The sequence below is a fragment of the Poecilia latipinna genome, unplaced genomic scaffold (assembly GCF_001443285.1).
Source record: "Poecilia latipinna isolate Pla-1442-1.1 unplaced genomic scaffold, P_latipinna-1.0 Scaffold1057, whole genome shotgun sequence".
NCBI lineage: Eukaryota > Metazoa > Chordata > Actinopteri > Cyprinodontiformes > Poeciliidae > Poecilia > Poecilia latipinna.
The window spans coordinates 120,095-143,251 of NW_015113673.1; the positions used below are offsets into that span (position 1 = coordinate 120,095).

The 23,157-nt window shown below is 37.5% G+C and overlaps 2 protein-coding genes across 2 annotated transcripts; both read right to left on the reverse strand.

The window, feature by feature from the left end:
- Positions 1-163: 163 nt before the first annotated feature.
- Positions 164-9,609, reverse strand: parn (poly(A)-specific ribonuclease (deadenylation nuclease)). Its single transcript, XM_015051655.1, has 26 exons — positions 9,499-9,609; positions 9,171-9,248; positions 9,009-9,088; positions 8,817-8,884; positions 8,255-8,336; positions 8,048-8,108; positions 7,054-7,222; positions 6,700-6,762; positions 6,579-6,617; positions 6,454-6,496; positions 6,287-6,367; positions 5,873-5,929; positions 5,274-5,351; positions 5,144-5,187; positions 4,341-4,383; positions 4,178-4,253; positions 3,977-4,087; positions 3,572-3,641; positions 3,424-3,479; positions 2,997-3,083; positions 2,835-2,909; positions 2,580-2,757; positions 2,326-2,447; positions 1,152-1,218; positions 919-1,076; positions 164-388 (listed from the first exon to the last, which is right to left on the reverse strand). The coding sequence occupies exons 1-26, from the start codon at positions 9,515-9,517 to the stop codon at positions 342-344; spliced, it is 2,052 nt and encodes a 683-aa protein (XP_014907141.1). The 5' UTR covers positions 9,518-9,609; the 3' UTR covers positions 164-341.
- Positions 9,610-10,682: 1,073 nt separating this feature from the next.
- LOC106959233 (ADP-ribosylation factor-binding protein GGA2-like) lies at positions 10,683-22,675 on the reverse strand. Its single transcript, XM_015051665.1, has 16 exons — positions 22,488-22,675; positions 19,272-19,356; positions 18,823-18,898; positions 17,845-17,943; positions 16,636-16,759; positions 16,418-16,518; positions 16,265-16,345; positions 16,054-16,191; positions 14,746-14,956; positions 14,494-14,664; positions 14,339-14,406; positions 14,131-14,243; positions 13,567-13,715; positions 13,101-13,270; positions 12,361-12,471; positions 10,683-11,967 (listed from the first exon to the last, which is right to left on the reverse strand). Exons 1-16 carry the CDS (start codon positions 22,528-22,530, stop codon positions 11,854-11,856), a joined length of 1,854 nt encoding a protein of 617 aa, XP_014907151.1. The 5' UTR covers positions 22,531-22,675; the 3' UTR covers positions 10,683-11,853.
- Between the last annotated feature and the right edge of the window lie 482 nt (positions 22,676-23,157).

Sequence of the window (23,157 nt, forward strand, 5' to 3'; positions counted from 1 at the left end):
GCTGTGGAGGCAGATTGCAGTCTGAACACATCAGTGAATAAGTGAAACTCTGCACTTTATACATGTTTGAGATATACATAGTCATTTCTGAGGAGGTGCCTGCTCCTCTGGTATAAGATCAGAATATGGCAGCTGCTGTTATGGCTTATTATATTTTTGTTGTTTTTTTTTTTTTTTGCTTTCAAAACTTGTGTTAAATGTCTCAGCTGGTAGCTTTGGACACTTTATCCGTAAGTGCTGAATGAGAGCATGAAGGTGGGGCATGCAGCACTCTGTGCTTTATGACCCTGGAGTAGCGTGCACCAAGTGTTGAGGAGGAGAGGCCGGCCCAGAAGCCTGCTCTACCAGACTTCTGGGACTTCGAACAGGGAGGTTGTAGAATCTGACGCTGGAACCAAAGATGGAGACAGTCTCAAGTTAGAAAAAAAGAAAAGAAAAATTTCATTGAAAAATCTGAACCTTTTTAATTCCCACAATTTGAGTGTCAAATTTTATGCATCGTGTTTTCCAGCCAACTACTATAATTTTATAGCACAATCAAGTAATAAAATCCTATATATCATATACGAATATATTAAATAAGAGATTCATTTTATTTGTTTTTGCAAAGCAGCAAGTGGTATTTTAAATATAATTTATACATTTTTCCAAAATGTTTATATTTTAGTTTGTAGCGCACTATAAATGTTTTATTGGAAGAAAAGTTATTTACAGTAAGTGAAAAATGAGCCTATAGATTCTTTTAAAAGAAAAGCTAATTGCTTCCGGTCGTTGACGAATCGACCCAACAACCAGTCTGCAAGGAGGAAAGCCCTGGTCATCAGATCCCATACCCCTTACACTTCAACTCAGAACATGTACCATGAACAAAACCACCAACCCCGCCTCTTCAGGTAACCACAGCAGTGAATAACTCACCGTCAGATTTCTTCTTCTTGCTTTTTTGACCTTTCCTTCCTGGAACTTTTGGGGTTTGGTGCCACGTAGCCGTCCCATCAGCATAGCTGCCCGAGTCGGCACCTTCTGGACTTTTAGCATCTGGGACTGGACTTGGTTCGGCCAAATATGAAGAATTTCTGCAGGAGAAAACGAAACATAAAGCAACAGCAGAGAGAACCTGGACAGCACAGAGAAGTTGTCCCTCCACCTACGTCATCTTCAGCCAGCCTTCTGATGTCTTGCTCTCCACAGCTTCAACGCTCGCCTGCCCGCCAACATCTGGAGGGAGAGACGGTGCAGACGAGCTTAGATCAGGAATCAATACACTGCATTCGTTACTGGTGTAAGACCCGGCATTAAGTGAGCTAAGAACACCTTTAAGGAAAGGAGAGCCAGGCTTGACTTGCTACATTTCCCTAGTCGGAACACTGAAAAAACCCACAAAATCTCACCAAGCATTATTGTTTAGCGTCTTGTGCAAATATCTTAGTACACTTTAATTAAGACAAAACTAATTTACAAGTAACTTTAAAAGTGCTAATTCCACTGGCAGATTATTTCACCTAAAACACATTTTTTCCATATTATAAGTGAAATAATCTGCAAGTGAAACAAGTATTTTTTTCATTGATATTAAAGAATTACTGAGTTAAAAAAATCTCATTTTTGTTGAAAAGTTACTTGTAAGTTAGTTTAGTCTTATTTTAAGTGTACCAAAATATTTGCACAAGGAATTAGACAAAAATACTTGGTGAGATTTTGTTTTAACAGCAGAAAATTTTTTATCCTTGAATAAACTGTCCTACTTAATCCAAATATTATTTATATATATATATATAAATCTCAACATCTGATATGCTCTGTCAAAATTAGCCTATTTGTTTTTTAGGGCCAATACTAGCAAATTAATTTTAGTTAGCCAATTACATAGATTTTACATGTAAAAAAAAAATAAAGTTGCAATAAAATTATTTTTTAAAATCACACAACGGTTCCAGCTTGAACCTTTATATTCTTCTGGTACGCCCATAGATCTGACGCACAAGTGATATCCACTAACAAAAAACGATCAGAAAACAATCAGGTTGGACACTGAAAAAAAGACTTTGGTGTTCAAGTTGTGTTAAAGGACATGGCCTATTAGCAAAGCTATTCAACCCTAAAACAACATCCCAACGCTAAACATTTTGCAGTTAGCACAAGACGTCTCCAATCCTAATGTCAGCATCCAGTCCACATTTCCAAGGAAGAACTTTTTTCAAAGTACCTATTGGTAGAATATCATCTATATGATGGTTGAATAACAGATTATTCAACCATCCTGTCCCCCTAAGAACAACCCCATCTGTCCTGCCCATATAAATACATGCATATTCTCTCACACACCATCATATCTGATCTTTTTGCTGCCAGTGCCGTCTGGGAATGAGTAGTGGTTCCAGCCATCCCCACATGCGCCGTCGTCGCCTCCCTGCTCCCCCTGAGTGGGACTGATGCTGCGTTTCCTCCTGGAACAAAATCAGAAAATCTCAAACTAAAAACGTGTGTGCACCACAAGCTACAATCCAGGAAGGGAAAAAAAAAAACAAACAAAAAAAACACTGAATGATGTGTGTGGAGAAAGCCGCTTGCAGCCCCACCTGGAGAACCCAAACCCAGCAGACGTAGTGGAGGACGGGTAGTGAGGCTTCACCCAGCTGTCATCCCCCCAGGTTTTAGCTGGCTGGCCGAGCTTCTCCTTCTCCTGCTGTTTCCCCTGGATGTAGTCTGCGTACGTCTGGATCTTGTAGCTCTCTGCGTAGCGGCTGGTGTTCATAGCTGGTGGAACAGAGCTCCTGTTAACACCCAACGGCAGTCCATCTCTCCGGCCCCCGGCCCGACTGCGCGAGACTTACCGATCTGCACCTGGTCCGTCTGACTTAGAGAGACAAAGGCTGAGGTGTCGTCTATCCACGACACCTGGATGTTACCTGGGTGCGTACGACAAACAACAAAAGCAGCATCAACAGAGTAGTATCGGATTAAAAGCAGAATACATCCATTTTCTGATGCCTTACCAAAGGCACTGAAGAGCTGGTAGAGGTCACTCGTCTTCCACTCCTTGGGGAAGGTCACGTACAGGACATGGTCTCTCTTCGGCTGCACTGTTGAAGGAAAATTAAAAAAAAGGAGTTAAGGATTTGAGAACGGTTCATTTAGAAAATCTAATTTTTAAAAATACCTTACATCGCTAAAGCAACTTTCACACTGACACCAATGCTATTTAAAGGCCAGAATCTAAAAACCCTAAAGTGGGGGGGACTGCAATCATCAAATGATTGGCAATGTCTTGCAGTTTTTTTCCCAGTGATTGGACATCAACTCCACTCTAGTTTTTCCCTCCTACACCCACCTCCTCAAAAACATCCTACCAAATACTTACAGCTGTATCCACAATAGAAAAAGAATAAAGAAATTAAAGTTGTGTTTCGATAGTTTACTTACAATCTGGTCCGGTGATGTTGAGGTAGGGTATGTCGATAATCCGCATCAGAAAGAGCCTAAGTAAGTAAAAAATAAAAAAAAATAAAGTTGTAAAACAAGAAAACGTGATCTTGTGCATTTAATAAAAAAAGCAAACAAAAGCGCTTACTTGTTGAAGAAAGGTTCAACTAGTTTCGATCGGGGGGAGATGTAAGATATCGGCGGCATCAGGAAAGAACCTGCAACAGAAAGTAGAGAAAATTTAAGTGCGTTTAAAATGCAAATACAAATAGTTCAGTTTACAGACCATCTAGTATCAATAGGCTTGTCATCATTTGACAATAAATTGTTCCTGAAATTATTGCGATAAAACGATACTATTGCTGTTTCCAGACATTTTCAAGTAATGTAAAGGTATTGCCATAATAAAGCAAATTTACCATCTCAAAGGCTAGTTCACACTGGAACTAGAAGGCATTTTAAATATCTATAATAAAACCAACCAAAACTAATAACTAAAATGGAAAGAAAACCCACATGCAACCAAAAGTAGAACTGAAATTGGTTGTTTTACCCAGGTGGTTGGCCATGGAGATGAAACACAGGCCGGTGATGTAAGCGTCGTATCCGGCCTCGTGGAGCTGCTCCTGGGCCGTGTCGTAGCTAGGGAACCCCTCGGCGGTTTCTATCGACGACGGAGGAGGAGAAACATCCAGCGGTTGACTTTTGGGGTCATGACTAGGCATTTCAGACACTTCCCAGTGGACTGACTCACCAACTTGCGGTGGCTTGAACGGAGTTTCTTTCACTTGTTTTTCGAGCTCTGCCAGAGACGTGTTGTTGATCAGCTCCTGTTGGACAGACGAAAGATCTTTGCTCAGAAAACAGATTCATCACGGCTGACAGAATCAGAATAGAGAGGTGAGGTTGGATTTTACCTTAAATGGCTGAGTGGAGGCCATCAGCTTTGTGTCTAGAAGTCTACAAGTGGATAAAAAGCAATTGATAAATCATCCAAAACATACAAAGAAAAAAAACAAAAAAAACTATCAAAACATTAGGGCTGGATGATATGACTGGAAAAAAATGTACCACGAAATAATTATCAACCAATATGAAATACTTATCAATTAGTTTTTTGTTTTAAATAGAGGTGGACGATAACCGTCGGCACCATACATTATGACATCATTCTTATCAGTCCAATATCATGAAGAATAATAGCACCATAACATGTTTGGTGGCGTTTAGTTGTTTATGTTTTTTTATATATAAAATCAAGCACTCGAGTTCAGGTTATATCAGTATAACTGGAGAAAACTTTATTATTTTTTTTAAAGAATAAAGTTATTGTGCATGTCTAGTTTTAAAAATCTGACATCCTGCCAAGCCGGAGGTGTTTTACTCAGTTTTCTCTCCAAAACATTTTTTATTTTTATCCAGTTAACTGAAACTGCTGCTGCACAACAGGTTGTTTTTAGGTAACCACAAGTTACTAAAGTTGCTGCCAGGTAACCAAAGAGTGAGTGAGTTAGTCGATCCCTTGTTCAGCTCGCCGTGAAAGGTTTGGGTTGCTTACATCTCCCAGAATGCTGTGCAGTTCTGGATTGGAGTTCAGTGAATCTATCGAGACTGATCACGCTTCTATCATGATATTTATCGTTACTGATTTATCATCCAGCCCTAGTAAAAACTAAGTAGTTTAAGACAGAAGTGCATATTTTCTTAAAAGAAACATTACCTTGGGAAAACACACATTGCAACTTCTTTAAAGTCTTGAAGGTCCTTAAGAAAAGAGTAGGGACATAACCAGACAGGTTAGAAGTTAAAACAATTCATACAACAGGAATGGAAGAAGGATCGATTTTTACCTCTGGCAGCGGACAGTAGAACTGGTGGATGGTGTGCATCACATCCAGAAGCATATTGTGGCCAACCACCAGTTTACCCTGCGAGTCAGAACCGCAAACCATATTATTAACCCAAACATTACAGAAAAACTCTGCATTCTTCCTTTTAAAACTAAGGGTAGGCGATATGGACTTAAAGCTTTATCACGATGTTTTGTACTACTATTGTGATAACAAAAGTAACGATAACTATTTATGTTACTTTTAGGTAACTTTACATATGGCTGAGACTGTATGACAAGTTATAATACACTTCTTTATAACACCAGTCACATAAAACCTGATTTCTGTCACTAAACTACACACACCAACTGCATTTAATCCTATTTTCACATTTATTGAGGTTTACTGATACTAAAACAGTGACGAAAATAGGAAAAAACAACAACAATGCAGACAGTTTTGGGAGAGCGGGGGTTCAAAACTTTAACTGAAATATGTCATAGCAATGATTTCTTCTTATAAAGAAAATAAATTTTAGACAATTAAACGATATGATATACTTAAAACTGCCATTAAGCACCAGGTTTGTATGTGATGAAGTGAAAGGAGTGACTCACAGATTTAGAAATGGCATGGATAACCCTGGAGAAGCCAACAGCGTTATTGAGCTCCTCCTGGTGGGGAAAGAGGAGAAATGCAGGACAGAGACCTGTGAGAAAAGCAACTTGTTCCTCGTAGCATTTATATTAATGAGACGGCATCAAGGTTTCCACACCAATACAGAAAACTAAGCATCTCATGTTAGGGGTGGGCGATATGGGCAACTTAAAGGTTTATCACAATATAATTTTCACATTTATTAATGTCCTCATTTGAACAGTAAGAAAAAAAAAACCCATTAAAACTACTACAGAAAAAAATACACTTTTTAAAAAAAAACAAACACTTAATTGGAATTTATTATGACAATATTTATTCTAAGAAAAAATGATGCATAATAAACGATACAATAACCATAATAATAAACTCACCTGCTCCTTCTCCAGTTTCTGTTGCTCCCTCCTCTTCCTCTCCTCCTCGTCAACTTTACTGATCTGAATGAAGCGCTCCTTCTGCAGACACGACCAGCCGAGTCAGCAACTTGCATCCACAAGGCATGAAAATGGAAGAAAAAAGAAAAAATCTGATGTATGCGTACCTTTTCTGTTTCCAATGTTTCTACATGAAGGCCTTTGGGAAACCTGTGATGTCAAGACAAGATAAATGTCAATTTTCTATGAAGAGGCAATAAAGAAATGTTAAAGCGTGTTCAGTGGCGCTCACTTCCAGCTCAGTGTCTGGTATATCAGCTTTCTCTGGAATCTGAGAAGGAAAATATATACATTAATATAATTTTTTTTAAAAAAGGATAGGAATGACTTTTAGAGAAAAGAGGAAACATTACCCTGTACATGGGTCCAAGTTCAGAGTTTTCTCGTTTCCGTTGAAAAGCCTCTCGACTTTCTCTCTGACTTAAAAATGCACAGAAATGGACAGAAAGACAGATGGGAAAGACTTTAGATAACATCTTCCCACAAAGTTCAAAAGGTCATAGAAGGATCCCCAACTTATACTGCGTTTTGTGAGTTATTGTCAAAAGTAGGGCTGGATGATACGGCTGAAAAACTTACCATATAAGCACTGATTAGATTTTAGTTTTAAATATCAAAGACTGCCAAACTGGTGCAGTGACTTTTCATGTTTCATCCAGTTTTCACCCATACATCAACAAGGCGATCTCCAGAGCAGCTCCACTTACACCACTTTGTTGATGAAGTCTTTCTGTTCGTCTGGTACGTGTGCAGGGACTTTGGAGGATGACGGGGAGATAAAGGAAGGCGTCCCGAGACCGTTGGCGTGCTGGTTTCTCCGTTCCTCCGTCTGCTCTCTCAGCTGAGCTTCCTCGTCTTGATTTAGGTACGGGATTCCTGAGAACGCAGAGAAAACCCGTTTAATACCGCACAGGAAACTTCCGATTTGCGGCTACCATAACCATCGGCAGCCAAACTCTCCTGAAAGGGGATTCTGTGGCATCAAAGTTCCCTCTGTATTGAGGGAACTTGTTGGATAATCGTTTGCTTTAATCCAAATAAGAGGAGGAAAGAACGTTTTGCAGACGCTTTAGTCGAATTATGTTTTGTGCTCAGAGTCGAAGCAGTGTTTAGTAAGAAACTGTCGTGTGTTTGAACGGTGAGACGATTCGCATACACAGGAGAAATGGAAAACTCCACGCACCAAAGCCAAAGGACACAAGGTCAGAGTTCAAAACCCAATTTTTGTTGCAAGTCAACCATGCCAAGAACTCCACCACTGTACAACACCCATTTTTAATCAATAATCTACCACAAATGGTCTTAATTCAAATAAAAAGGTGTTATATACTATATCAAAGACAACAATAAAGTGAGCATTTTAAGTTTTTTTTTTTTATTTGAGTTCAGTGAAAAACATTACAGGCTTCTTAAAATATAAAAACAGCTAAGAAGCTAGCATCAGAGTGACATGTTTAGAGTAAACATCTGCTTTGTACTGAATTGAGACTTTCATTCATCCCCATCTCAAAAATATGAAATATATAAATATATGAAGATTCTTTAAGAAGACTAAACAGCAGTAGCTTAATTTTGGAAAAACCTTTGAACTTTTCTGATTAGCAAGTTGTTGGGTTTTTCCTAAGTTTTAAAAGGTCAAACATTTATAGTCAATAGAAAATATAATTTTGTTCATAAAAAAAAATAAAGTGCTGTTTTTACCATGACCAAACACCTTGTTGAAGTCAAATCCCTGGCTCGCCAGGAAGTCAATGCTGGAACTCTGAAATAGCAAAAGAAAGCACCACATATGAATTTTTCATTTCAAAAAAAAGAAAAAAAAAGAGAGAAAACATCAGTGACGAACAGAAAAGCCATTTACAGACATCGAAGCTACAAGAGCCCCAACAACAGAAAAGTCGCGCTTACTTGACAGATGAACTTTATGTCAGGAGACGTCCGACTGAATGGTTTCGGGAAAACATAAAAGTTAAAAGGCTTCGTAATGTACCTGCAGAAAGAGCAGAATAATAAAAAAAAAAGTTTATATAGAATAAGGAGGTGTGTGGGCATGGCTACACAAAAAATTGACAGCCTCAATAAAAACGACAGCAAACGGTAGATAAAAACACCCAAAAGTCACAATTCCGTACTTATGAGGACTCAAACATCCAAGGATGTCAGTCCCTTTATAACTTTATAAGACATTAAATATCATACTGATGGACAGATGGGTCAGTAAACAGATATAAAGCTTCATGAATGGATATGCAGAGTGGCAGCAATTAGATAGATGGATAAACTTTCATATCGACTTTTTTTTTTTCTGCTGCACTATGCTTGATACAGTCAAACACATTTCATATACTATACTTATATGCTAAAACAAAAGGAAAACACTGCATTTGTTTAGCAGACTACCAACATAATCTGTCCCAGATGTTGTCTGTGTGATCTATAAGTGTGTATTTATGCAGAAGAAGACACTCACTTCGACTTGGCAGAGTCGTATCTGAATGTACACAAGCCAAACTGGAACATGAGAAAGTCCATGGAATGCTGGTGGGTAAAAACAAAACGTTGCACAAAAATTTTATTAATAATTTAAAAAAAAAAAAAACCCTCAATGTCAACCAGACATGTTTACAGCACAGTTCTCTTCAGAAACAGGGTTTTAAATGACCTTTTTCAGCTTCGTGTATCTCTCTTCAGGTGTATCCAGCCCGTTGGTCAATGCACTGACATTAGGACCGTCGCTTATACCTGAAAGAAAAACCGTAATTTCACACATATCGTGGTGGCTTCTTGTAATTACGTTTTAGCCAGAAAATGCGGAGACAGTAACCTGAAAATTCTCCATCGATGGCAAGAAAGTCAGCCTCCTCTATGGCGCTGTACACTGTGCTTAAACAGTCTTTAAAATCTGGGGAAACATAAAGTGGGTTAACGTTTAAAAGGCAGAGGTCTATGGGGGTTAGCAGGCAGCTGAGCACATTTAGGCAGTGATGCTACCTAGCAAGCTAGCTACAAGCTGAAACACATATACTGCGATTTCGGTTTTTATCTATGGCATACACATACTCTGCAAAGAAGCAGAGTATGTTATGTGCTATGGGTTTCATGGTAAGCAACAAAAGGATAGAACTAAAACCAAAGGCGGGCTGTCTGCTTACTTTGTCGTGTAACCTCCATCCCTGCAGAACGACGGAACCGGGGCTGACGGCTAACCTCAGCTAGGCTTTGTCAAGTGGCTTTTAACTGTTCGACAAACACTTCCGGTTTGTCACCACGTTCCTCACAGCATGGGACGCGGAGCCTCGTGAGGCTCTTTGGGTCCTATATAATTTCTGTTAATAATTTTAGTTAAAAAATAAAATAAAACAAATAAAAAAGCTGAATAATACTTTATTCATATTGTCGGTCAAAAGTTGCATTATATAAGGGACCACACACAGATTATTCGGAAATAAATGAAACTTTTCTTCTACTCTTAAATTTACATTTATAAATAAGCAGGGCCAGCCCAAGTCTTTTTGAGGCCCTAAGCAGATTTTCATTTGGGCCCCCCAATTCCAACATGTCACGCCAGATGTAATCAACGTACATCATACCAGTGTAACACTGGCAGTGTTATTATGGCCGTTTTTTTTAAACCTGAGGAGTAGCGATCTAAAAACAAAAAATTTAAATTCAGAGTGGTATTTAAATATGCCATATTATTTTAATTATTTGAAAGTAACACCTGCTGCCAACATCAGGAAGAGATTAACCTAGTATTAGTGTAACAACTCTAAAAATAATTTAGAAATTGTTTTTCCATGTGTAATAGCATTTAGTTTGTATTATTCAATGTTATTTTATATATCTGTATACATATATAACATTATGCAAGCTTGGTGCTCTTGCAGCCCAGAAGCTGCTTAACTTGCATATGTCTTGAGCCGGCTCTGACAATGAGCGTTGACTTTACTTGACTTTGTAATATACAAATCTAAGAGAATTTATTAGATATTATATCTCTAGAAGGTTTTCTTTTCATTGTTAATGTCAATGTCAATTTATTTATAAAGCACTATTTATACAGCAAAAGTACTGCACAATATTTTTGAAATACTTTGCGACCTTCCTGTATGCAATATATCAGCATACATTGGCATCTGATGTTTGCTGCAGTTTCTTTGAAATGGTCAAATGATTCAATAAAATGAGACGAATATCAGAGATTTTGGATAAAAAAATTTAAAAAGGCAAGCTTTATATCAATGTTAAAAGACTATAAAGAATGAATTTGAAAATTTTGTTACAATATCAGACTACATCGGACAAAAAAAAACATTCAATAATAAAACAACTGATAGCATATTATGCTTTTACTAATAATCTAAAGTTTATAGAAGAAAAACAATGCACGGATCTTTTTGTTTATAAAACCACTGCCTTTTCATTGGCAAATTTCAGCTTCAAAATATATGCGATTGCCAATAAGATAATACTACCGTGATGATGACAACAGTGTTGTGGTTTGGCTGCAAAAATTTTCAAAAGTAAAAAAAAAAAAAAAAAAAAAAAGAATTTAGTTTCCACATGGGTAAGAATTGCAATAATTACCAGTTCTGACACAATTACAGAATTTCACAGTTTCACCTCATTTTCTTTCTTTTTTTTTCAAAATTTTCTTAACTCTTAATTTCTTAAATACTAATTTTATAAGGTTTTACGGACCAAATGACAAGAAAATAACATACTTTCCCACCATTATGAAACATCCAATTTCCTCAGTAAATACACTTTAATCTTTTTTTTGTAAAGTAGGGAAATGAAAAAGTTTTAATGTGCACATCTGTAACCAGTAATTTGTATATCATAAGATCAGGTCAGAACATGTAGCCACAGTCACAGCAGTAACAGAAGAATTCCCAGCTGGATAAAAAGCCCATAGAGCTCATAATAGCAAGAATTAAGGCATTTTTAAATTTTAAAACAGCTTCAATAATTATCTATTATTGCCTAATAAATATTGATGGTTGAATTTTATTCCAGACTTGTTTACAAAGAGGTCTAATGTTCATCAAGCATTAGGCATAGACATTCCTAAGACTAATAAAACTCTGTGAGTGAGGTTTTGCCGCAGCCTGTGAACTGAAACGCGCCCTCTTGTGGTCAGTGGACTGCATTACAGGTGAACTACAGATTATTTGTTTTAATTTATATCAATCTAATAAAAATATAAAATTCCTACAATACAGGTGAATAGGAAGCAACAGATTGTCTTCAACAGAACGTTTTTGTGTTTTTAACATAACAAAAAGCAGTGACTGTACCTTTAACACCTGAGAACTGAAGCACTAAACAGTTGAAAATTCATCGCTGCTACATTGCTTTATTCCACATGAACCTCACCCTCACTTTAGTGGCTTTGTTATCTTCCCAGTTAGTTCATTTTGCTCCTTTTGCCTACACTGTTTGCATTATAGCTCCAGCAGAGTGAGATTCTTGAGTTTGTGTATTTATTTATTTATTTTTTATTTCTATTTTTGTCCAGTCAAAATCGTCCAGTTAGGAAAGGTCTCGATCTCTCCTGCTTCGACGAGCTGCTGGTCACCGTGCGTCAGGGTCAGCTTGTAGCGTAGCCGAACTTTACGCTGAAAGAACAGAAAAAAGAATAATACTTTAAAAAAACAGCCATGTTATAATCATATAAATTCACACACAAGAAAAATATTGGTTGAAAAGTGACAATAGGACAGGATTTTATGAGATACAAATCATTCAAACCCCTTGCAAAATAAATTTGCTTAATTTGTATTGGAAACGCAGCTATACTTTTGATACAACTCAAACATCCAGGCTTCTTGAGCGCAAATCAACCATTTCCCCACTGAGTCACAATAAAGGTTATTTCTGCTCTTCTATTTCATTTGCATACTTTTACTAAAGATATAATTTACAGACAGGTTAGAAAAATAAGCATGAAATCCTAATTTGTATACTTTGGGTGTGCACAAGCAGAAACAAGCAGACTCTTTTCTACTCACACTTTCAGGATTGGCTAACAGCAGGACTTGTGAGACTGCAGGTGGAGGCAGCAGAGGGTTGTACGGAGGAAGCCGAGTCTGGGAGGCCGGCTGAAGCTTCACCAGCATGCTCTGAAGTCAGAGTTAACGTCACAATCAGCAATGTTCTCAGTTTAGGAACGAACACTAGAATATGGATGACCAAAAAGAAGTAGGTCAAAACAAAACAAAAAAAATATATTAGAGGCAGTTTTAAGACTTTTGCTGCATTTATTTATCCAGTCCTTGTACCATTGCAGTACATTGTGCAGTGTGTGCTTAAAAAAAAACTGAATTTGGACGATTGTAAGACAAAAGACACAATAAGAAGAAAGTTGAAAAACTTTCATTTGTTGCTGTCACGGAAAACTTTCACGTTTCGCTGTTGTGTCACAGAGCGCTGCAGTAAATTAGGTAACCCTCCGCAAGACAGAGAGGCTTTAAGATCAAAACAGGTAGTCTGATTAATCTGCATTATGTAAAATTAACACAATAAATTTTTCTGATTAATTGCATGTGGCAAAATTGACAACCCTAATTTATACTCACCTAAATTAACCGAACAAACATGGCAAGATAAGGAACTATGTCACAGCAGCTTTAAAGACTCAACAATGAAGTAACGACTAAGAATTAACTCAATAAAAACTACAAGTCTTTAAGTTGATAGACCCCCATCATCATTTTGGATATAACAGTGTGACCCGTTTTATTTTTTTTACCTTAGGGACGGCGACTTGAAACACAAAATCCTTCACGTCGAGTGCAGATGTGTTCACTGCGGACATGACGGCCACCGCCACACCTGGATGACCTGACGGACAGTCTTTGGCAAAATGGAGGGACACGTGGATCCCAGCCGTGTTGTACAACGTGATTGGCTCCAACTGACCTACAACACATAAGAAAAAAAACAAAAAAAAAACAGATGAAAAAATTCAGAAATACAAAAACTGAGTTTGTAAGTTACTGAAGAAACTAAGCAAATATTGTAATGGCAAAAGAAATTAATTCTGATGTTTTTCACGATCTTTTTACGTTTTGGATTTTGTAAATAACGATAGAGCCATCTGCGTTGCTTCGCTTTGTATTCAGGAGGAAGATAAGATCATTTACACGTTTAAACCCTAGGCTCTTTGGAGATTTTTCATTCTTAGCTGCAAACTGTGTAAACCGGAGGAGACGTACTGGATCTGATACTTTCTAAAGGAACAAAGATGTCCTTCAGCGATGGAGACGGATGGCGGCTCTCCTGCAGTATGAGCGGTGATCCAAAGTCTCCATTTGGTTGTTTAAAGGATTCCAATCCAGGAAACTGCTTAGTCGGGGAGTTTGACCTGATAGCACAAACAGTAACAGGAAAAATCAAAGCAGAGCATGTGATAGTGTGAGTGAAATTACTCATTTTGTTTATACGGTATACACTTTTATCTTTCCATGCTATTTGTTAACTAGTTCCATAATCATTTTTAAAATTAATATTATAAAACTGAAAATGAGACATTTGGCTTATAGGAAACGCCAATTCGCTTTGTATTCAAAGTTCAATTTAAAAAATTGTTATTGATCCCAAAGGGATATTAAATGTTGTTGTAACTCATATTATCCAAGGTTCTTCTAAGGTCTGTATTACAGCACATTTGAAGATGCCTCTGACTGAGGACACTATGTTTTTGGTTGACCCTGTTTCTCTTAAAATAAAACAGGACTCCTTAGGAGTTTCTATCAACAATGATAACAGTCTTTTCTTACCAGGTATTTGTTCCGTCTGATGAATCATTGTTTCCTTCACATCCACGGGCTCTCAGGAAAATTTCTCTCCCTCCATTCTGATTACCATTAGTCATCTGAAAGCCTTTGTCAATCTAAGAAATAAGAGCAAACATTTTTGTTATGCCATCTTATAATAATAAAAAGATATGCTTAAATCTTTATCTTTAGACTTATATTGAGATTTCACCTGCATTAGTTCCTCATAATATGACTTTGGATTCTGCTGGATTTGCTTCGTGTCTAAATCAGCAAACTCTGTAATTTACACAACATGACTATGAATAAGGAACTGTCTTCCTAATCATTGATATATTGCAACAAATGCTTCAAGTGACATCTTACCAAAGTCCTGCTCTGGTGCTGGAAAAAAGCTGTCCTCCAAATGAGAGTGGAAAACAGGCGAAGAAGATTCAAACTGAGACGATGAATCAGCTTTCCTTTGGGTCTGTGGAGAGTCCAGAGCTGATAGGTCGATGAGATGGTAGCTCTTAATCTTTCTGCGGTTCGTCGAACCTGAACAAACATCCAAAGGACGTCTGTAGATATGCAACAAAGACAGAGCCAAAAGACAATAGACACCAAATCAGGTCTTACTCATGCTTTGGCTTGTCACTTCTTCACTTTTACTTCTTGGTCTTCCCAAGTTACATGTTCCTCTCGCCATCACGTCTTTGTAGGCATTCACCGCCAGGGTCAGCTCGTCATTCGCAGCCAGGATCTGCGCTAGAGCCGCGTCGTCATCCGTCGTGTCGCTGGCCAGCCTGAACAAGCTGGGCCGCAGTCGGTCACATCGCTCATAGAGCTCCTAGTTTATCACAGAGATTTAATGTTACAGGCAGCAGAGCTATACATAGGGAGAGAGACCGATGCAGGACAGACACTGAAAGTCATGTTGTATACAAAAGAAATAACATCCAACACTGGGAAGGAACGAAAAACAGGAGGAAGGAAGCAAGGGAGGTAGGACAAAAGTAAGGAAATAAAGAAAGGACAAAGAAAAGAAAGAAAGAACAAGGAGAGGATGAAAGGAAGGAAGGGCATAACGAAAGAAAGAAGGAATGCAGCAAGGAAGGAAAAATCAAGGAATACTATGCTTGTCACATTCAGCAATAAATCAATTAATCACATGATAAATTAAAATGAGCTGAGTAATTTCCATTTGCATGACTTTATTGTTTTTCTCTCTTCTCTCTTTCTACACATGAAAGAGAGAAAAAACTGCATGATAAAAGTCTTCAGTCTGGTGCTTTGGTCTCAACTAGACATTTTTTTTTGATAATTCTGGTTATAGAAACATCACAATTTATTCTATTTGTCGTTTCCTTTGTTTTGTTTATTTATTTTGGATATTTTCCAGTTTGAGAGTTAAGCATTCATTAGACTTTAAAAGTTTATTGATCTTTGAGAATGCATTATTGTGCCATTTATTACTTAAAAATGGTCTTAAAACAATGATTCTATCGTTTATCGCGATAACCACTGGGACAAATTATATCCAGCAAAATTTGTTGCTGTGACTGGCCAAAAGAACACACAGAAAAAAATGAAATCAAAATCCCATGCTTTACTAGAGGAAGATAAATTAACTTCCTGGGCAGACACCTGACCCCAATACTTCCAAATATTTATGGTCGTTAGAAAAATGATAAAATCCAAAACATTCTTGAAATCACAAGATGCTGGAACACTGACAGATCACACAGTGATATCATGAGACTGCAGTGCTCTGGCTACATGTTTGTATGGGAAAAAAAACAACTTAAAGCTACAGCGTGTAACTTTGTAAACTTTGTGTGTTTTTTTTTTATATATTTGACAAATAAACTGAATAAAAAAAAACTGAGCTCCTTTGCCTTTCCATCTGTATCCGGACTGAAATCTTGACCAGGTCCTCAAGCGTACCTTCACGTCGTCGCTGGGCTGTAATGACGTTCCAGCCACTATTTGCTGCTCTAGTAGCTCTCTGAGCTGCTTAGTGCTGCTTTCCACCTCCGCTAGAGTTGACTCGCGCTTTGCCACTTTCTCAGCCCTTTCCTGCTCCTATAAACACACGTCGATAACAATCAGTTCAGACAATCATCAAGGCAGCCAGCAGCACCACCTCACTCCTCACCTCTTTCATTGTGCTTTTAATGAGCCTGTTGGCCGTTTCCAGGTCTTCTGGGCGGCCACTTTTCAATAATCTTGCTAGGAGCTGATAAAGGACAGACATATTAGCTACATGGACATTCAAAAGGCATATAACTATACATTGTCAGACGCTGACCTTGGCTTTATCCTCCTGATCAAAAACAGATTCTGTGGTTCTTTGAGGGGGAGGAGCCATGATTAGTGTGTCTGGTAGTTTCGGGTCTGTCTTTACGATACCTAATATAGGAGAAAAAGTAAAGCTTTTTCTCCTATTTAAATGAAGTTTGTTTTTTTTGTTTTTTGAGCCAGCGATCCTAGTGTAGTGATTTCCTGTGTGTTTGTGTTCTGAGTCACCTTGTTTTTTCAGCATGTTGTACGCTTCCTGAATCTTTGGTTCTTCTTTGAGCCACAGGGTCCAGCCATAGAGGACCTCTGTCACTCTGTCTTTAACTTTCTGTGGACTCCAGGTGCCAAAATACTGTACAAAGAAACAAAGTAAAATAAAGATCCAACCTGTCATCTATTTGCAATTACATTTTGCTTGTCAATTTCATGCAACTCCTTCAGAAAAGCCAGATTTGTGAAGTGCAGCTCCTCCCGAGTTACCATGGATCTCTTGTCTGCCATTTTGACCTACTGTTTCAGAACATCAAATCAATTTAAACACAAGTAAACTGCTGTCAATCAAGCCCCGGTACTACGATACAGCTTCTCCCATGAGAGTAGAGCCTGTAGTGAATGGTAAAACTAGTTAGCATGGCCGTTAAGCAAACGATACCGGATAAATGATTTTCCTGTAACGTTTCTTCACCATCAGCGCATTTAGTAGCGCATTCACGAGGTGGCTGACAGCACTAAGACCCTCCTCCTGGCGCTGACTGGTTGTTTTTGACCGGGAGAGGTGTGTTTCTTTAGACAGCAGGAGTGGCAGAGGAAGAGATGGAGAAACTTGATATTTTTATAGATATGCTTGGATGACGTCTGACAGGGTATCCAAATAAAAGCAGTTGAATGCTCCTTTTCACAGTTATGCTTTACTTTGTATTAGACTCCAGCATGAAATGCCAGCTAACATTTTTGAATTTAATGTGAAACATTTAAAGGGTTGTGAATTGCTTTTCAGGACACTGAATTTAATTTTACAATTTACTTGGTATGTACTTGGAGTTTGCATTGTGGAAAGACCTTCATATGTAAGGAAGTTAAAAAAAAAACAAAGCAGACCACACCATGTTTAAAACAAGGATTAAATATATTTTTTTTTCAGGTGCTTTAAAGGTAAACAAAATAATCGAAAGCAAATCTTGCTACTTAAATGGCCAAATATGGTGTTAAGAACTCCTTGTCTAAATCTTCAAAGCTCATAGTACCAATAAAGCAGCTTAAATAAAAAGAAATGCATGCTGCTGCAGAACTTGCATCTGATAAATTCTTAGCAAGAGAATTCTAAAGAAATATACATATATATCAGATATCACAGGCGGCTTATCACAGAAATTAGGATTCATAACGTGAATCATAGTTGATTTCAATACTGATAGATAAGTCTGTGGCAAGTGGTACCTTTGGTGTTAAGATTTTAATAAGCTCATTTAGAAAGCGAAACTTGGCAGCCTCGCTGTGGAACCTCCTCCCACAGTTGTTCATGCATGCCTCCAGAACCTGGAAAACACCAAAAAAAAAAATAAGACAAGAACATTGAAAATGAAACAGAAAAAAACAAGAGATGAATCAGTTTATTGTTCATCGCTAACTAGCGGTTAACCACCCCTTACATGTCAGATGATATGAAGCATATGACCCTTGAAATGTTGCATTTCATGGCAACTTACTGACTGAAGCCCTGTATAGATTTCACAGTGGGTCTGACTGCAGATTTAATCGCCGATGTCTCACATTTTCATGTGGTGAAATTGTGAAATGACACATTTTACTCACAAGACCACGCTCCCTCCCCTACGGTTAACACAAAGACAACTGTTCTCTAAGTGAAGTGAGCACGTCTTTTAAAGAAACTTTAAAAATGCAGCATGAAGTCTAAAACGGTCCACTATTTAAACAGATGAACACTATATAAACCAAACAGGACCAGTTTGTTTAGATATTAAAAGGGGAAGAATTTACATTTAAATAAAATAAACAAAGGAATTTTTAAAAATAGGAATTTGGCAAAGATAAATACCTGTTTTGGTATGAAAACATGCTACAAAGTATCAAAAGAAAGACAAATTTGGCAGATTTTGGTTGAATTAATAAACAAATTCTAAAAGTTTGTTACTGACAGAGGCAGTTCCACTAAAGACATAATTGCAATTTTTTTCTTCAGTTTTTATTTTCATTTTAAAGAAATCTGAATGTCAATAAGTATTTATGCGCTTACTGATAACCTTTTTAGAAGCATTTATTGGCATCAGAGCAATCAAACGCTTTTAAACATTTGCTGAAATATATATATATATATATTTTTTAATTACTGTAAATCTGCCTGTGGGATGAATAATTGCAAGCCTACTAATCTGAGTAAAGAGTTTGAGTACTAACAGTGAGCGCCTGCAGAGCCTCCTTCTCCTGCGGGGACTGGACTTTATGGGCAAGAAGACGCAGAGCTATCTGAGGCCTGAAAAAATATACAAATAAAACATGACATCGCATTGAAACAAGTGAGCTGGTCACGTAGCAACTCTGTGCTCAGAAATTGTGATATGCAAAAGAGAAGTGGGATCTAAATTCCTAAAAGACAGGAAAAGTCTCTGAATTAGCATTGTGAGAAGAGTTCCCCATCTTTTGACAGTTGCACTACGTCTAAGTGGTGCAACAGAAACTATGGTCAAAACCTGTGAAGCAACCGTTTCCCCAATGCCTTGGTGGTGATGAAATAACCACCAAAAGCAACTGGTCTGCCCTCAAAACTCAAGCTGGTGCCTAAAACCAGCAGAGAGGAGACCCTCTGAGGCTAGTTTTAAAAATGTGAGATAAAGAAAACCGCTTACCCATCGGTCTCTTGGATGACCAGCTTGTAGAAACCTTCGATGCAGTCCCATCTGTCCTCCTGATTATGTGGATCCGTAGCCTTGTCTGATCAAATTATACAAAATAAGTGAGTTAAATACAAACAGATGACAACTTACTGAGCATAAAAGACAAACAGATGTGTTTTACGGCAAAATTCTTTAAGTGGTGTTCTATCTGTTAGTGCACTCGTTTCACCAGATGGAAAACGGATAATCATCATGATTTCAACCGGGAAAGGTTTGTGCTAGCTTTCTTGTTTAATACTCTGATTTGCTGTAGCCGATTCTCTTGATTCTTCTAAACTTTTTCCATCTTCCCTGTCAGACGGGCTGCACAGTGGCACAGTTGGTAGAGTTGTTGCCTTGCAGCAAGAAGGTCCTGTGGTCATTCTTAATAAATTATTATTATTTACTTAATAAAGCTAACTAAAAATGCCTTAACCAAACAGAGCTTATTCAATTTTCTTAAATCAAAAACTCAGAAAAGCAGCGTTTGAGGAAGTAAAAGTGTGCACGAATAATCAGGAAGCTGTATTTTTGGAGAGAAAAAAACTAAACAAAAAATGTGTCTGTTGTAATTGACAAATCAGCAACAAAAATCGACCATAAATTTCCTGTTAGTGATTTGTGTTCATGTCACAGCACCCATGCCGCATTGAATTGCAAAGAGGACAAAGAAAAAGTCTGTCAAAGTTAGTGGAGATACAGGGAAAACACCTTTATAAGCAAATAAAAAACTAAAAAACATGATATTAACATGAGAAATTCAGAAAACCCTAGCTATATGTTATGAGAGATGAAGGCACCATGCCAAGAAAAATGCAAACTATCATCTTAAGCTAAGAGAATGCTTAGCTTAGCTTGCTGTGGTTCCCACCAAGGCAGGGAACCACAGCAGATCTTTGTAAATCTCTACCAAGTTTGTCTTTTGCAAGAACAACATGCATTTAGTCCAAAATCAAAACCTTCAAACTCAATCAGAGATTGTAGCTCATCACAATGTCAAAGCGAGCAACAAAAAAAGACATGAAAAAACAAGTTTACTGTCAAACATAAGGCACAATATAACGCAAATATATCATGATCGCAGGATCAGAGAGTGCAGTATTCAAACTGCAAACAACTGTTTGGAGTGCAATAATTGTTGGCTAATATATCACAATTGTGAACTTGCAATTTTCATGCTAAAGAAATATTTACCCAGCTGAACAACGGCTCATGGTAGCACAGGTTCCCACCAGACAACAAATGACATTGCCCAAAGTGCTGAAGGTCAGAGTGAAGAAAGCACAAATGAGAAAGAGAGGAAAGGCGAAAATAAGCATATCTAAACCGATATTGTCATCACAATATTAACCAATACTATCGCAAGATTTTCTAATGTTCAGCCCGAGTGAAACAGATAAAAGCTGCCGTGAAATATTAGATTCAATTTGATCTATTTACTGTGACCTTTAGGACTTTGGAAGGCAATGTGAGATTCCAAGTTGTCCAATGAAACTTTGACATGCGAAATAGGCCATTAGGTAGCAACACACTGGTCCCATATTGATACATGTTTCTGTCTTGATATATATATATAAAAAAAAAAACGGAGCGACATCACGCTGTATTATTTATTCTACATTATATTTAGATTTCCTAATTACACTTTCTGAGCCATTTGATAGAAGGTCTGTTGAAGTTTATTTTAACAAATTAAAAATAAACTGTGCAAAATGTTAGACCAAGCTTGTTAAGCTATTAGTGTATCAACTATAAGTGTGCTGTACTGGTGTAGAGTTATCAAATAAATGTGTAATTCAGTACCTTTATGTCTGTGTTTTAAAAAAAGAGAAACATTTTAAGCCAGTCCAGCTCTGTTTTTCTGCATCTGCCGATACTAAACCTCAGATATCTGTATCGATATCAGAAAAAGAAAATGGATCGGTGGTATTCCTCTGGATGTTGACAAGTGTGTTTGAAATATTACGACAATATGCTCCAAATCTTTTTTTTTAAGCTTAATGGAATCAATTGATTGTTTATTTAGTCTATTGAACAGGAATAATGAACAGGAGCATTACGTTCAAAGTAAAATATACTTTCTACCAGATTCCAGCTTTCAGAGGTGATTTCTGTTTGCAGTCTTGTCTTATACTGCCGTTTAAGGAGGAGTTCAACAGAAACGCTATCCAAAGGGCACCATGACCCAAAACCACCCATCAAATCAGAGGCATTTAAGTGAGCTTATTCATAAATAGTCTTACGTTTTGGGAGAACTTTTAATCCAGTACTGTTTACATGACAAAATTAAGGCAAAGGATGACAGTTTATACTGGGCCTGTCCACTGAAGGGTTCTTCCTGTTAAAACACAGTTGTTCCTTTTTGCTTCTTGCCACAGGCTTGCTTATTATGAGGGATTGCGGCAAAGTTAACGGCTGAATCAGTTAGACAAATTTTTACTGCTTTGGTATGATAAACTAAACTTGACTGCTAAGTATGCCTGTGAATGTGATTCTGTCCATGTTAATAGAAACTGTATGTTTTGACATTTTTGTTTATGAATAAAGATTCACTCATTTTTGTAAAGTGTTTTGAGTGTTCGTTCGATTTAAATAAACAGAACTGAATCAAATGAACTGAAAAAATCCCTCTGTTTCTCAAACCAAGTTCAGTTTCTATCTAGATATTTTAATCTGAGGACTGAATGAAGGCATTCATGAATTTCTTCACTAAGTGTATTTAGTTACGGTAAATATGGTTTGTTTACTCTGTAAGCTGTGCTTACCTATGCACAAGTGCAGGAAATTACTGAAAACACTTTGAGTGGATTTCTTGTCACCAGATATTAAATTAATAATTTAATTTGTTAGAGCTCGCGCACAGTCGGGCACAGACAAAACCGCTGGAGCGCATCTCGGGCACGCGCGGGACCTCAACAACTTCCTGTTGAAGCTAAAAGTTTGTACCAAGACTAATTTTTTAACAAATTAAACTAATGTAAAAATAGCCAAACACGACCGAGCATTAAACCAGTACATAAAATGAGCTAGTAGGATCCCAGAGCTCAAATGCTGACGGTTAGGATGACGTTCAACAGCTACAGTTAGAGGGAGGTAAGTGACGAGATGCAAGCTAAGAGCTCTGTCTCTTCTGCAAACGAGTAGCTGAAAACCACAACTTAACCCTTTCTCGCTTTATTTTTAACTTACTGAGCCACGACTCCAAAGTGTCCCGGCTGTCATCATTCGCCATGGCCGCCCAAATTCCTCCACCGGTCCGGAGACAGCTGCTGACCTGGGAGCGTCTCTCTGAGGGTTGAAGCGGAGGTGTCAAACAGTCGCTTGTTTATGGTGACATGTGACACTCACGCACCTTCAGTCACACTTCTGCCGCTCCGACCAAGTTAAATGTTACACCCTCCAACATACTCCACCCCATTTTCGATTTAGACGAAAATGCTCGTCTAAATCAACATAATACCGTAAACCGTTCCTGTTGTTTAAAAAACATGTTCTTCATAAGAAGGGTTAAACCTCAAAAGTGTATTTGTGTATTTTCTTTAAGTCTAAGCATATGCCCGTAACTTTGACGATACATAATATCAAAAACACAGTTTGCAAATTAAAGCATTTGTAATCTATATAACTTATAGATTACTGTCTCGGAGTACAGCAGAAAGTAAAAATATACACATACATATATATAGTCACCTTTCTAAAGCAATGGCCCAAGTCATTTATTTATTTTGCCAAAAATGATTTTTGAAAAATTATTTATTTAGCTTAAAACATCTTTAGGAAAGAAAGAAGTGGTGATTTATTTATTTATTTATTTATTTATTTATTTATTGCCAAAAGTATTTTTGGCAAAAAAAAAAAA